The following is a 15,518-nucleotide window of genomic DNA, read 5'->3' on the forward strand; positions in this document are numbered from 1 at the left end:
GGGGGGGGGGGGACACGCCGCAGCCCCTCCTCAGGGCTGGCCCCGACGCCTCACACTGAAGCGCTCAAGCACAAGCGGCGCACGCGCATCTGCGCGCATCACTTCGACCAACGGGCTTTGCGCATGTTCAGAGGGAACTTCGGGCAGTTCGGGCACGAGCGGCGGGCTTCGGGGCTTCATAGAGGGCACTACGCATGCTCTAGCCGAACGGCTTCGCCGCATCATCTGCGCAAGCTCCGTGCCAGGAGTGAGGGAGGTGGGTGCATATTGCGCATGCTCAGCTTCAGTTCCACGCCCGCCGCCCGGCCGAGGCCCCAGCCGCGCATGTTCAGTGCGGCTCCGGCTGCTGCAGGGTGGGCTTGTGCGCCTGCGCGGCGCCCGGAGCCGGGGCGGGGGCGCTTGCGCAGTGAGGCCGGGCAGCCGTGATGGCGGCCGTGGCGGAGTTGGGGGGTGCGGGCCCATGAGGCGGTCCAGGCCCCGGGCACTCAGCGCAGCGAGGAAGGGGCGGCGGCGCCTCGGCTCACACCCGCGCCATGGCGGGCGTGTTCGACATCGATCTGGACCAGCCGGAGGACGCGGGTTCGGATGAGGAGCTGGAGGAGGGGGTGAGAGCGGAGAGCCTGACCGGCGCGGGGAGCGGGCGAGGTGGGGAGGCCGCTGGAAGGAGCGGCGCCCGGGGCCGGCCTGAGGGGGGGCGGCTGGGCGAGGGGAGCGGCGGGAGCGGCTGAGGCGAAGCGACTGAGGCGAGGCGGAGGCCTCGGCCCGCGCAGGTGAGGCCGCGCCCCGCCCCGGCTGCGGCCCGGGGAGCTGCGGCCCGGCCGCGCGGTGCCCTCCTCGGGGCCTGCCCCGCACCGCGCGGTGGCGGCGGTCGCGCACTGGTGGAGCGTTTTTTTCCCTGGAATCTTCGCGGTGGGTTTTGTAGCACGAGCGTGGCAGCGGGGTTTGGTGTCACATGTGGGGACGTCAGTGCGGGAGTGCTCTTCTCTCTGGAACTATATAAAGGCATCGCTCTGGCGCCAAAATTAAAAGCAAAGCTTTGAAATGCTGTCAGGGGTCAGCACAGATCACCGCGTGTGTCCATCTCACACGTGCCTGGATAGGTCATTTTGTGATCTGTAGTTTATTTTTCTGTAACACTCATTTAGGTGCTGTTAAGGCCCTTGGGTATATTATTACAAGATCACTATTAATATTTCTCTCTTGCTACCGTTTCTTTTGTATGTTGTTTTATACCTTAAATGTTTGCTACTGCTTAAGCTGCTGCTGCATTCATGCTGTGCTATTTGAATACCAGCTGGAGTCCTTGGGATTAGCAGACACCCCGAAGCCCAGCTGGAATACCCATACTGCATGCGAGCTGCAGAGACATGGTTTGACAGCTGAAGGCATGAGCTGTTCTCAAGTTGCAGGAGAAGCGCTGTCTGTCACCCCAATAATCAATACGGGACGTGGCTTACAAGCATCAGTTGCATCACAGTGTTCATGTTGCTAAGAATGGGTCCTAAGGGGTGGTACAAAAAATATTTCTGGCCCAATTTCCGTGAATACAAATGAACTATGGCAACCTAGTGCAGTACTCAGGTGCCTTTTGGGAGATTAGGATGGACTTGAAGTTAGAACAGAACTGGGAAGTAGGGAATATATGAGCATCAGGAAAATGTAAGGGAAAAGTGTTTTACTGTAGCGATTGTGGATGTCTTAGAAGGATCGGAAGGACACTGAAGTTCTTCTGGGAATGTGATGGGTATTTATTCTATTTGCTGAGTTGGTGGATTTTTGAATTTGTTAGTTGTTGTCTAATGGTGGGGTCAAGGGCACGTTTAGCATGATCTTTTGTGAAACATATGTCAGTGGGCTGGATTTCTCTAATAAACGTTAGCAAGGGGACGTGAGCGAGCAAACCTCTGTCCTGGAATCAGACTTGAACTTCGGGATTCCATGACTGGTTGTAGATTCTAGGCTGTTCCTCACTAACTTGTAGTTGCTGTTTTATATGTATATTTTTAAAACGGAAAATGTAACCTGTCGTAGTCTGAAGCTTGTTAGAAGCTTGCCCGTTAAATTCTATTTGTATTCCCTCCAGCTGTCTGCTTGGTTTGCACTTTTTCTGCCATGCCGAGCCACAATTAGAGGGAGGTATTATCTTGCGTAAGGGGTCCAGTTGAAAATTGTTTGAAGAAAATATGTCTTCTAAATTGAACTACATTCTTTAAAGGTGTCTGGTCCTTTGGCTTGAGCCTTCTTTAGTAATATTTGTGCGTTAATCTGTCTGAATGATTGTTGGACAGAAGAAGTATACAGCACCAGAGTAAAGCTGAATTGTGTTGCTACTGCTGGGATTTGATTACCATCAGACCTCCTGTATCGGTATTTAAGATATGTGGATGTGCTGCAACACTTGCACAGGATTTTGTAGACTTGTTATCTTCTGCTCATAATTTATGATTCCTGATATTTAAACTTGTTTACTTACACGTTCATGTATATATATGTGTGTATATATATATAACAGAAGCGATATATGTAAACATATACATACATGTAAAGAAGTTCTAAAAGACATCAGTATATTTATTTTTAACTATGCTTTGTTTCTTATGTTGCAATTAATCTTCCTTCTATTCCTCCTGTCCCCAGGGTCAGTTAAGTGAGAGCATGGACCATGGAGGAGTTGGCCAATATGACCTGTAAGTTGCTGCTAAGAAAATGTTCTGTACCATTCATGCCAACTACATATAGTCTCTACTTTTGTTACATTGTTAAGTTGAATAGAAAATTTTGTCATTCTTGTTCAGTTTGAGTTGTTTTAGTTCTTTTGCTATTTCTTCACATTAAAATTTGTGAATTGTATCTTGAAATGATAATAAAACAAATTCTGGCAAAACCTGCTGTTGTCTTTAATCCTTGTTTGTCCTAACATAGCTGTTGTATTTGACTAATACTTGCAGTATGACTGTAGTGCTCTCTTTGCAGAACATTCTATGTTCTGTCAGGTTTATAGAAGCTCTGGCTGCATATTTGCATAGCAGTCTGAAGCAGATGAGAATTCAGTTCTGGTTTGATTTCACAAGACAGCTACCTTCAGCCGTGCTTCACGTATAGATACCCAGCATGTTTTCAGCATGCCACACATTTCTTGTGTAACAAGAAAGCAGCGATAGTTCAGACAGCTCAGTTACCTTTTCTGTAGCAGGGTAAAGTGTTGGCCTCACCCTAGCTTTTACAGAAGTATAGTATAATTTAGAAACATCCTTAAGTTGTGGATCAGTCTTCTTTTGTGGCACGTTCAGAGTTGTGACTTCTGTTGTTCCAGCTTTTTCTGTACAGTATGTGTTAGAGAAGTTGTACTGTGACTGTGGAGACTGTTGGATGTGATTTAAAACTTAAACACGCCTTATAGCCTTGTAATCTTGTAGAAATATCCAAGTCAGTTTGAGTTGTCGGTCCTTCAAGCTTAATTGTGGTACAATGCATAGATGTATTATGCATTAAAATGAAGGGATCTGAAGGAAATCTTGATACGGTAAACACAAACAATTTGCAGATAGTCTTTTGTGCAAGCTGCAACGTAGTGCCTTGCACACACGTAAATACTGATTCTGATACTAGGAATTCTCCTTATCTCCAAAGCAGTCGTTCAGATATGTCAGTTTTAGTGTAAGTTTTGCCGTAAGTAATTTGCTTGCTTACTTTCTCTTGATCATTTTCAAGTATCAGGTAGTCTTATATTCTTGTTTCGGTTTTATCCAGTGGCATGGAACATTGTGAAAAATTTGAGATTTCAGAAACTAGTGTAAACAGAGGTCCAGAAAAGATCCGACCGGAGTGCTTTGAGTTACTGCGCGTACTTGGCAAAGGTGGCTATGGAAAGGTAAGGGACTCTTTTCTACAAAAGTAAATCCATTATGCTGAAGGCGGTCAGAGAGCTCACTTGCCACACTTGGTGAGGTCTAATCTTTCCATCCCGTGTACTGAAAAGTTCCTCCTGCCTGAAAGTAACCCCATGGCTGCCAGAGTTGGTGTCTTGGGCTGAGGTTACTGGTGGTGTGTGGCAGCGTCCCAGACTGGTTCTGGTTCAGATAATTAGCTCTCCACCGTCAGACAGCTTTGCAGTTTGTAGATGTCTTCATACCTATTTCCCAGATCTTCGCTTTTAACTTGTGACAGCTAATGCAGTTCGTAATGAGTAATCGCTTTTGTATTGGTGTTGTGTAGGTATTTCAAGTACGAAAAGTAACTGGAGCAAATACCGGGAAAATTTTTGCCATGAAAGTTCTTAAAAAGGTAATATGAGTGTTCAAATTTTGCTACTGTCTAAAAAAGAAACTTAACCCATTAGCTGTTAAAATTACATAATTATTTAATATACTTGAAATCGACATTTGCCTATGATATATACAGTTATTACCAAGGTATAGTGGAACGTATAATGAATCTTTAACTAAGCGGTTCTGCCTGCAGAGTTCTTAGTTAAATACCTTAATTTAAATATCTCAAGATCCTTTCCGATCTAAATTACTCTATGAAATAAAGAATCAAGCTTTGGCAAGAAACCAATTATGTAAATATAATGGGAATTTTTTCAATTATGTTGTTGTTAACTCATAGCATTGTGATTTAGTAAACTCAAAAGGATCTAGATATAAAAGTCTGCCATTTACCATTTTCTTACACTCACGTTTCTGCTGTTTGTAGGCAATGATTGTAAGAAACGCAAAAGATACAGCTCATACAAAAGCAGAGAGGAATATACTAGAGGAAGTGAAACATCCCTTCATCGTAGACTTAATTTACGCCTTTCAGACTGGTGGAAAACTCTACCTCATCCTTGAGTATCTCAGCGGTCAGTATATGAAATTCATGTTCTTTATTCTTTGTAGCCTAGGTAACCTAAACTTGGATTTATAATGATAAAAAGCCAGCTAGATAGAAGAAAAAGGAAACAATTTTTAAAAAAAGAAGAAACAAGGACAGAAATGCTGGTTGGTTTTCTTTTCAGACTGAAGTTTTGATGCATTTGGTAATTCTTTAAGTTGATAGTATTGTGTGAATATCAGAATAGAATATTCTCAGTTGTGGGTTTTTTTTGTGAAACAACTTTTCACAGAGCAGCACAGAATACCCATGTTTAACATTTTTGTAGGAAACAGATTTTTGACTAAGATGATAGAATGCACTTTGACAGAGTATAACACTTCTCCTTTTTCTCATGGCAGGAGGAGAACTATTTATGCAGTTAGAGAGAGAAGGGATATTTATGGAAGACACGGCTTGGTAAGTGAAACTATTTTGGTAAATGAAACTATTTTGGTAAATTAATAGGGTTTCTTGGGTGCTTAAAGCTATTCATTCTGACTTGAAGAACTGTAATCACTTGTTCATTTCATAGCCTAGTGAAATAAACAGTTACTCAGGTTTTGGAAAGATGTGTGTGTTCTGTACATAGCAGTTTGTGCTGGTGTCTTAATACAGGAGAGGTTCCACTGCTGGTTGCTGAGTGTGACTGTATCCCATAGGGGTGTGATGTGTTTCAGGTGCTCAGGAAAAGACTGAAAGACTTGCTCCACACACAATTTAACCTGACAGTTGCTGACTTTACAAATTACTGTACAGGCTGTGTGCTCCTAATGATCAAATGTGTGAAGCAATAAAGTATTCTAATGAATTAATGAATGAGAAACAGTCTTTAGAGTAGCAATATCTTACATATGAACAAGCTGAAGTTACTTCTGCTAAGTTAGGCTTCACACAACCAAATATGGTTGTATCTTTCCCTAGCACGTGCTGATAATATCTTAGAAAAAGCCTCAGTGTGCATATGGGGCTGTAGTACTGTACTATTCCACAAACAGCACTCAAGGTGCTGCTGGTTACCTTCTTAGCTTCAGGTTTTTCCTTCTGCTTTTACATCTTGATGTAGCAATGCAGATTTGAAGCATGTTTTAATCAGTAACTGTTAAGCTCAGATTCCTCCAAATACATAAGGTAGCTACCAAATGGATAAATCTGATGCTGACAGCATAAGTTTGTATTTCATCTTAGAATCTCTGTGCCTTTTGGCAAACCAACCTCAAAGGCATCATTCTTTCTCTGATTTCTTCTCTCAGATAGTTTCAAGGAATCATTGATGTGGGCATAGTAACCTTTGTGCTTAAGATGCTCTGTAGGATTGAATGTGTCTAACTGCGTGGTGTGTTTTCTTCCAGCTTTTACCTAGCAGAAATCTCAATGGCACTGGGGCACTTGCATCAAAAAGGAATCATTTATCGTGATCTGAAGCCGGAAAATATCATGCTTAATCATCAAGGTAGAAATGTAGTAGTAATTATGTTGTCAGTCATTTATGTGCTTCTTCAAAGGTCACTCTACACTTCATTCGTATGTGAATTTTCTTGTAAGAATGGCATGCTCATGATCATGCCTGGTATAACTGAATAACTGCCAAAGCTAATTGCTTGCCTTTCAAACATAGCTTCCTCAGATTTAATAGAGAGGCTCCAGCAAGCTCCAAGTTGTGTGTATATAAGCACAGGCATTTCTTGAATGGTTGACTTGCTACTGTTGCATCTCTGAGATCTGAGCATAGTTCTGCTGGGTCATTGTGAAATACTTAAATATGTGTCTTCAGAATGAAACTTGAAATATCTGTGTCACAGCATCAGTGACACTTAAGTAATGGGATAACGAGGCATTAGTTAGGGACAAGTTAGGTAAGATGCCAGCCTGCAGCTGAAATGACTTATGTAGCTGCTGACACTTTGTCTGACAGTAGCAGCAATTCCTGATTGCACTGCTGCATTGCTACGTGACAGTGCTTAGTCTGGCAATCTACCATCCAGTATTTTCATGTGATATTAAACAGCTTTAGTCTTTCTGTATGATTATGTCATTCTGTCTTATTAACTGTAGTGCTATATCAGACCATTAACAGTAACTGGAGGTAGTTCAGAGTTATTGCATATTATTGTTAAAAAATATACATATTTTTAAATGTTGCTTATACAGATGTCAAAATTCTGGTATTTGTCTGTCTTACATATTATTTATTTAATTTCAGGTCATGTAAAATTGACAGACTTTGGATTATGTAAAGAATCTATTCATGATGGGACAGTCACACACACGTTCTGTGGAACAATTGAATACATGTGAGCTGCCTGTTGAAACACAGAAGTATTTTTCTGGTCTGGGGGTAGTGGTTAAATACTGCCTTTTATAACTGATGGTTCAATCACTTACGGAAATTGTACTTGAAAAGCAGCAGTCAATTACTACTAAGCTTGTTAAAATATTTTCATATTTTCAATTTTTTGATTATAGGGCCCCTGAAATCTTGATGAGGAGTGGGCATAATCGTGCTGTGGACTGGTGGAGTTTGGGGGCATTAATGTATGACATGCTGACTGGAGCAGTAGGTGCACAGTTATAATTGCATGTATTTCTCTTTATAGCTTTTGAAGTTACCTGTCTTCTAATTCAGATGCATGTATAAATATGAATATACTTGTATAGACTGCAAGTAGCAAATGTAACTAAAATATGACTACACTGACTTCGACTACAGTCATGAGCTGGTCTCATCCAAAGAATTATTTCCAATTCCTGTTTGCAGTAATTTTATCTGCTTTATGCATTTTGAAATTAGTTGGTTTTTTGTACACAAGTAAGAGACCTAAACAAGTCCTGTTTTTCCTTCCACTGCAATGGTGCTTTGTAGCCTCCTTTCACTGGGGAGAACAGAAAGAAAACAATTGACAAGATTCTCAAGTGTAAACTCAACTTGCCTCCCTACCTCACACAAGAAGCCAGAGATCTGCTTAAAAAGGTAGAATTTTAATGAATGTCAGTACTACACACCTGTGTGGAAAATGGAAATATAATGATACCACTACAGCTGTTCAGCCCATGCTTGTTTTGACTGCAGCTAACTCAGCCTTGGTTTTGTGTGGCACAGAAAGTGATTCTCCTTGACAACACGATTGTTTTGTAATGAATGCAGGCTTTCTGATTGTTCCATATTCATTCTGCGTGGTATTCAATCGTGATGATTCATTTCAGGACTAGTCTAATCATAATGGCATAACTAATTCTGATGTTATTTCTTATTAAGCTGCTAAAAAGAAATGCTGCCTCACGTCTAGGAGCTGGTCCTGGAGATGCTGGAGAAGTTCAGGTAACTTTTGCTTAAATTGAGAATTCTTAAACTGCCTCACTCAAAATACAGTAGCTTACAGGAAACATCAGGGAGGGGGAGAGAGCATCTGACTTGAAATGTAATGGGCAAAAAGGCAGCCATGTGTGGTAGGTGATCAGAACATGGATGCTTTGAAGTACAACAAAAGAGCAACTATCTATCTGATAATTTGAGATTTGGAAAATAACTTTCTTTCTTTAGCTCTGTCTTCCAGTAGATCTTTTCTACTAGTTTTACAATGATTAATTGTACAGTCCACCATGTAAGAGTGAAGTTACTTTGGCAGTCTGATGAAAAACCTTCCAGTCCGTGCATTTAATGCAGCTTTCTCAGGGTAAAAGTCTAACTAACTGACACTGTGTTTCATAGAGAAAGTTTAAGCAGAGGCCTAGTTCCTATTTCTTCTCATCTTAATATCTTATCTTAAAAATAAAATCTAGATCTTAACTTCTTAATCTTAAATTTCTGCTAGTTATATCCAGAAGGCTGATGCATGACTGTGCTGTTGCTAACCCTTCTAGGCTCACCCGTTCTTCAGACACATTAACTGGGATGAGCTGTTGGCACGAAAGGTGGAACCTCCTTTTAAACCCTTATTGGTATGTACTCAGAGAACTGTGAGATACTTCTGTACACCTTTAGGAAAGGTCTTAAGCAATGTGATATCTGAAACTTAGAAACATTCACTCTTAGAAACTGGAGTACCGTTGCTTTCTAGTACTTCAGTAGTTGAATGCATCAACTTAAGTTACTGGTTCTCAGGTTCACTGTTTTCTATTAAAGGAAGAAAATATCTGGTGCAGATTTTTTTTTTTTGTCCTGAGAACTGATGCTATATCAACATTTAAGAAACAAAAAAACCCTTCATGCTGTTCTGTCTTGTTATTCTGCAGTCATGGTATTCATCTGTCACCAGAATAGGATATTGGTTTTTTATGCAAGAAGGTGGGAACAACACCTAAGAGCTTATTTATCCATCTGTTCAGTCTCCTGAAGGAAGAAACTTCTACTTCAGTTTCAGTTCCTCCTGCTTCTAATCTGTAGATTACTCACAAGTTCAGTTATTTCTAAACATAAGTCAATACTTAGTTGAAACTAAGATGATAGTTGCTAAGCAAAAGTAAATGAAGTCACCTAGTTAAGTTTGGATGTTTGCTTATTAATATTTACACTACATCTAGTGCATTCCATGCAGTAATTAAAGCGCACCTCAAGCCAAGGATGTGGTGAATAAGCTAGTATTGTCCTACCCTGTATTTTGATGATGTGGCATGTCTTTTTTTGCTGTGGGTCCAATTAGCTACAGCAGCAAAGGTATAGGTACCCTTGATAGTTGCTGACTCAAAATCTCACTGTAAAGTGATTATGCATCACTAGTGTTGAGTATACTACAGTATGGAGACTCCAGAGCTTTTATCTTCTCCTTTTTTGAATGAAATTTAGAATGACATGAAAGACTGGTATTTCCAAAACTATCCAAAGATAGTTTTCTGTTAGTACAAACAGCTTTCATAAAATTTGCTAATAACTTGATGGTTCCTAAAAACATGCTTCCCTGGTTACATGAAGGCTTCCACAAATGGGTTAGTTATGTATTTGTTTTTTTGGTTACACTTAGTAAGAGACAATCTTGGAATGATGTCTGTTGTTCTTTGACTGAATTAAAGAGTACTCCTCACAGGCAGTTACTCCACAGTTGTCATCTGTCCCTTAGTGTAAACACTTCTCTGTCTGTGAAATTGGGATTAAATTATCTGGAGAAAGACTTCCAGAAATTAATAGTTGCAGCTGTTCTATACTGGTTGTGACCAGAGTTAAACTTGAAAGAAACTGCCATTGTATTTCTAAAAGTTTTTGTTTGTAATTTGAGATTTTTTTTAAAGGCATCTTTTTAATTTGTGTTCCTTTTTGATCCATAATTTTTGCCCCTCCCCCTTGCCTTTATTTCTCAGTGTCAGTGCCCATAGTGACCTCCCACTGGCAGCGACAGGATTCCGACACCACTCCAGGGCTTTACTACAGCAGAGCTCTGCCAAAAACCTATGGAATGAACTCCATCCAGAGGCTACACTGATCACCGCTAAGCCATTTGGTTGATATCTGTAATATAAACCCTTAATCATTTTGTTTTTGCAAAGCAATCTGAAGAGGATGTGAGCCAGTTTGATTCAAAGTTTACACGTCAGACACCTGTTGATAGCCCAGATGACTCTACTCTCAGTGAAAGTGCCAACCAGGTCTTTCTGGTAAGTGAGCCAGGGATGAGCGCTCGATACATGTGGAGAATTCTGTAGTGTTACTTGGAAACAGTAGAGCATTTCAGGTAATTTAATTCTATTGAATCTTCCCATCTGATACTTGAAGCAAGCCATCAGAATTTTGAAGACGCATGCTGCAACAGGCTTAAATGTTTGTAGATTTTGAATATACTTTGATTATTTTCAGCATTTTTTTATATAGATAAGTTAAAGCCCACATAAACATGGCTCGCTTTCTGAAATGTCAGCATTCTAATTCAAAATTGCATTTAAGAATCCTGAGGATGTGATTGTTTTCATTGACGTGCAGAGAATCCATCCTGTAAATCAAAATTAACTATTTTGAGCATGCTTCTGTGAATCTGTGATCCAAGCAGAAATATCTGGGGTGAGCAGGCACCCAGGTAAGGAATTCCCTAAAGTCCTGCTGTTTGCATCAGGTAATGAGCACATGTTCATATGTCTAAAGTTACTGTCCTTTTTGTAACTTTCTTTTCTATTTAACAATGGTAATAACTGCACAAGTTACCAGAGATGTCGATCTTGCCTGTAAGTTACAGTGCAACTCATTGCTGTTTTGCAGGGTTTTACATATGTGGCTCCATCTGTACTTGAAAGTGTAAAAGAGAAATTTTCTTTTGAACCAAAAATTCGATCACCTCGCAGATTCATAGGTAGCCCTAGGACACCAGTCAGGTATGTCTTTTTTTTTTCTTTTTTCCCTTTTTTATCAACTTTTTGGCCTTCTTCTTAGTGAGCCCATCACTTCCACTGAAGTGCAGTATCAATCCTATTTTAAAAACTACATTGTTATAGACAAATTTATGGTCCTTGGCAGCACAGGAGGTACTAACTGGCCACATGTGCAGTCCCAGTACAGCCTCCCAGTCTGGTGACTTTGCTGTGCTGTTCCTCTAAAACTTTCAGAACATGCCTATGTGCTGCTAAAGAATCATTTCAGTAAAGAAAACTCTGCAGTCATCTTGAAATATATCCCAATTACTCAGAGAGAATTTTACTTGACAAGAGGCCATGGTAGACACTAGACTTCAAAACTCTCTCAAACTTCTGGAAGTGGAAGGAAGAATTAAATGCTTCTCAGCAGGCATTTGAATTTGGCTTCCTGCAGAAGGAAGGACATACCTTTGTGCTCTGTGTATTTTCATTTCTGATTTTTGTATTTCTTGTTTTAAAGCCCTGTAAAGTTTTCCCCTGGGGAATTCTGGGGAAGAGGTGCTTCTGCCAGCGCATCAAATACTCAGACACCTGTGGAATATCCAATGGAGACGAGTGGAATAGAACAAATGGATGTGACAGTTTGTGGAGAGGCTTCGGCACCGCTTCCAATCCGGCAACCAAACTCTGGGCCATACAAAAAACAAGCTTTTCCCATGATTTCCAAACGACCAGAGCACTTGCGCATGAATCTATGACAACACAATTTTTTTAAGCCTTTGAAGGTGGAAAACAAAGAATGGACATAAGCCCCTTGAAGCTGAAATACGAGGGCTTGTATGGTTTACTTTTAAAAAGTGACAGTATCAAAGAGTCAGTCCTTGCACAGAGCGACTTGGAAAGCAAAGAAAAATGGATTTTTTTTTTTTCTGTCAATCAATGGTGCATAAAAAAACTTTAGAAAATGGTATTGCAGAACTCTAGGCACATCATCTAACTGATTCGCAGTGACATCTTCTCACCTTATCAAGGATTTTTCAGCTTGGTAGCTTGAAACTGACAGTATTAAGGGGCAGGATGTTGCTTCAGAATCACTGGTCTAATTGTGAATGTGTCAAGGAGGGTTAGCCCTTTCACTAGGCAAAGTATGAAATGCCTATATGCTTGCAACCGAGGAATAATTAGCATGCAAGCTTGGTTAAGCTGTTTCCTGCAATGGGGTGGAATCAAAGATGAGAGATAAAATTAATTGGTATTTCGCATTCAAAACCGAATGAGTTTTTTTTATATATATATAAAAAATATATATTTTTCGAATAGATTTTTTTGATTCAGCTCATTATGGAAAGTATCCCAAAATTTAGAATACAAAATAATTGGTTGCTGTGAAGAAAGTGAAGGCTCTAGTTCTGATTCTCCTCATGAAACAAAAAATCAGTAAGCGAGTTACTCAATTACCAGCTTGGCAACGCGGGGTGGGAATGAACTGTTTCACTTGCTTACCCAACTGAAATACCTGTTCCTGCAAAGACGAATGGATCTAATCAAATCACAGTGCTGCTATGTTCTAGGCTTAACTGGAAGCCATGGGCTCAAATACACGTCCTGCTTATTTCATCCTTGTCCTCAGCAGACATTTCACTGGGAAACATCACTGTCGTATGTGCCAGCCACTTAGCTGGAGACAGCTGAATACATTCAGATTCTTACCCATATAAAAGGTTGGGAAAAAGTGCATCCGAACACAAGGTCAGTAGGTGTGGCTGTACTACCACAGGAAAAGTACACAAGTTCTACGTCATATGAGCAAGCAAACCTTTTTGTAACCGGTGGGTAAGAACTTGAGGAAATTTTTTTTTAAATAAATTTTTGCTTATGGGACGGACTTCCCTGCCATTACGTATTTCTAAATTTGCTAATTTTTTTTTTTTTCTATGCTGGGGCAATAAATTTGCTGATTGTATGAGGCTAAGGAAAATGTTAAATGGCCTTTCAGCGAATGTCTTCCACATTGGGTCAGAACTTCAGCAACTTAATTTAGCAGACATGTTCTAAGGACACTATTTATGTTTTTAAAATTGTCACAATCTGTACAAATGGCTTACAGGTACAAAGAATAAAATAAAGGTAACTTTACCTTACTTAATACTTCCTGCCTTAAAGAAAGCATTTCCATGAGCATAGCTGGTGAAAGGGTTAATATCTGCAGAGCTTTACACTAGTTAGAGTGTGTATGGTGTGTGCGTGTGTGTGTATATGATCATGCAACTGCATACAAGTCCTGTCATTTTTTGCCTGCCACATGTTGCATTATCTTTAGTCAAACTGTGCAAAGTCTACTTCTAGTGTTTCACAACAGTAGGGATTTTTTATAGATTCTGCTTACTCTGTGTATACTGAATCTTTTTGAGCCATAGGATCCAAGCCATAAGACTCTCTACACGTTGAATCCGATCAGCGTTTGCAAGCCAGAAGGATTCAGTGGTATCGTGTTGATACCAACAAAGAGCCAACAAAAGAAGATACATATGATTGAGCAAAAATTAGTATTTCTTTTTCTTCCAGATAAGCTTTTTGTTGGAGAACTTCTTTTGGTGTTTTGATAAGGGAAATCAAGTTACCTTACACTGACATAAATTGTACTGGAAGATGGATGTTTTTCATTGGGTAATATGGCCGCTGGTGACACGTTGTGAAACTGAAATCAGAGTGCTTACGTGTGTATATATATTATGCATATTTGCAAAGAGGCAACACTTCAAGCAATGCCTGCTCTGTGTCACTTGTTAATGTAGGTTTCCTACCATGTTTACTGAGTATAAACGAACTTAGTTTAATTTTTTTTATTTTTTTGAGGCAGACCTCTTGGTCCCAGTTACAGCTAACAGTTCCTTTTTGGTTGGCTGGATAGAGTTGTCCAGTAGAGTTGGTTTGGTATGGCTGGCAAGAATGGCAAGAGTTGTTTGTCTGAGTTCACTGCTTAATTACAGATACAGTTTATCACTTTTAAAAGGAAATGTCATATATTGTCTGTGTCTCATCCCATAGATTGTAAGTTGAATTCCCTACCATAACTGTGAAACTTCTGGAGTGTGACTCAGACAGCAAGCACACACTATGCAATATGGTTTATCCTGTATTTATTTGTAAAAATATCAGACATAGATCCTCTATATATATATAGTAGCGTCAAAATGACTAGTCATGACCTGAGGGGAGTGGAGTTCTAGCTCCTGTCTGGCTATTTCAGATAAGTGCAGAATGCATTGAATATTGGAGAGCTTAACAAGTGCTTTCTTTTGTTCATTTAAAAATGTCTTAAATTTTTCATTAGAGTATAGAATCTTATTTTTTTTATTTTGTACAAGCTGCGCTTTTTTAATTATAATCACTGAAAAATTCACTATAATTTGATTTTATAGAATTTTTGTAGCATTACAAAAATATAGTAAAACTGAGGTTAATACCTGTTTTGGCTAACCATATAAAAGTATTAAACTTGAACAAAGGTCGTATTTTTTTTTACTAGATGTTAAATAGGGAAATATTTTGTTCTGCGAGTCATTACCACAAAAAGTTTATAATAGGTCAGCTGCATTACCAGCAGTTTTTCTTTTCCCATTTAATGCAGAAATTATTCTGGTATATAAGATATTCAGAATTTGATCATTTTTCTCTGTGGGAGTGATGCATACATTTGATGCCATTTGTGTACTAAATTGTAATTTTGGGAATGCTGGAATAATTCCTACCAAGACTGTCTTAATTGTGCCATCTGACATCTGAATGTCATCCTGGTATTAGCTCATAATAAAAGATACAAATAAATGAGTCAGTGGTTCTTTGGAATATCCCTTTCTTAAAAATGTATTTATGTCTAGCTACCCAAAAGCTGAACTGCTGGAGAACATAGGATATTTGTGTCCACCCTGTATAGGGGATGTTTCCTTTGGTTCTAGTCTCTTTTTAACTTTAATTCCCAAACTGCTGTCACCGTTAATTGAGTCCATTGCCTGTTTTACAGAGTAATCCAAAGCTCTTGTTACAGACGGGTGCAGGAGGAAGGGAAGCTCTTAAAAACAGGGCACACAACTTCAGTGTTCGTCCCATAGGTCCTTGATGATTTACTGTATTTGGTTTCTATATATGAACTTCCAGAGATTGTGCTCTGCTAGATTAAGCTGGTTTTGCAGCTGTGTTCAAGAAACAAACCTGAGCTGCCTTAGTAGAACAAAAGGTAATCCCTATTCTGCTTTTCATCCTCACAGTTTACTGGAACTAAATGTGCTGCAGAAAGAGATGGATGTGAACAGCAATTAATTGAAAATTTGAATTTATGTTAATCCAAGTGACTTTTTTTTTAGGGAAGTAGGGCTTAAGTATAACGGTGG

The 15,518-nt window shown here is 39.9% G+C and overlaps 1 protein-coding gene across 2 annotated transcripts; it reads left to right on the top strand.

Moving 5' to 3' along the window:
- On the top strand, positions 368-14,958 carry RPS6KB1 (ribosomal protein S6 kinase B1). Of its 2 annotated transcripts, XM_021416164.1 has the most exons (15): positions 371-605; positions 2,638-2,687; positions 3,751-3,871; positions 4,216-4,284; positions 4,696-4,843; positions 5,217-5,274; positions 6,207-6,307; positions 7,058-7,148; positions 7,321-7,411; positions 7,718-7,825; positions 8,111-8,173; positions 8,716-8,793; positions 10,333-10,440; positions 11,036-11,148; positions 11,648-14,958. In XM_021416164.1, exons 1-15 carry the CDS (start codon positions 534-536, stop codon positions 11,883-11,885), a joined length of 1,509 nt encoding a protein of 502 aa, XP_021271839.1. In that variant the 5' UTR covers positions 371-533; the 3' UTR covers positions 11,886-14,958. The 2 variants fall into 2 exon arrangements, 1 of the variants encoding a protein (XP_021271839.1); XR_002444090.1 differs by lacking the exon at positions 11,648-14,958 and having other exon boundaries at positions 368-605; positions 10,147-10,440; positions 11,036-11,076.

Source organism: Numida meleagris, chromosome 18, assembly GCF_002078875.1.
Source record: "Numida meleagris isolate 19003 breed g44 Domestic line chromosome 18, NumMel1.0, whole genome shotgun sequence".
Lineage (NCBI taxonomy): Eukaryota > Metazoa > Chordata > Aves > Galliformes > Numididae > Numida > Numida meleagris.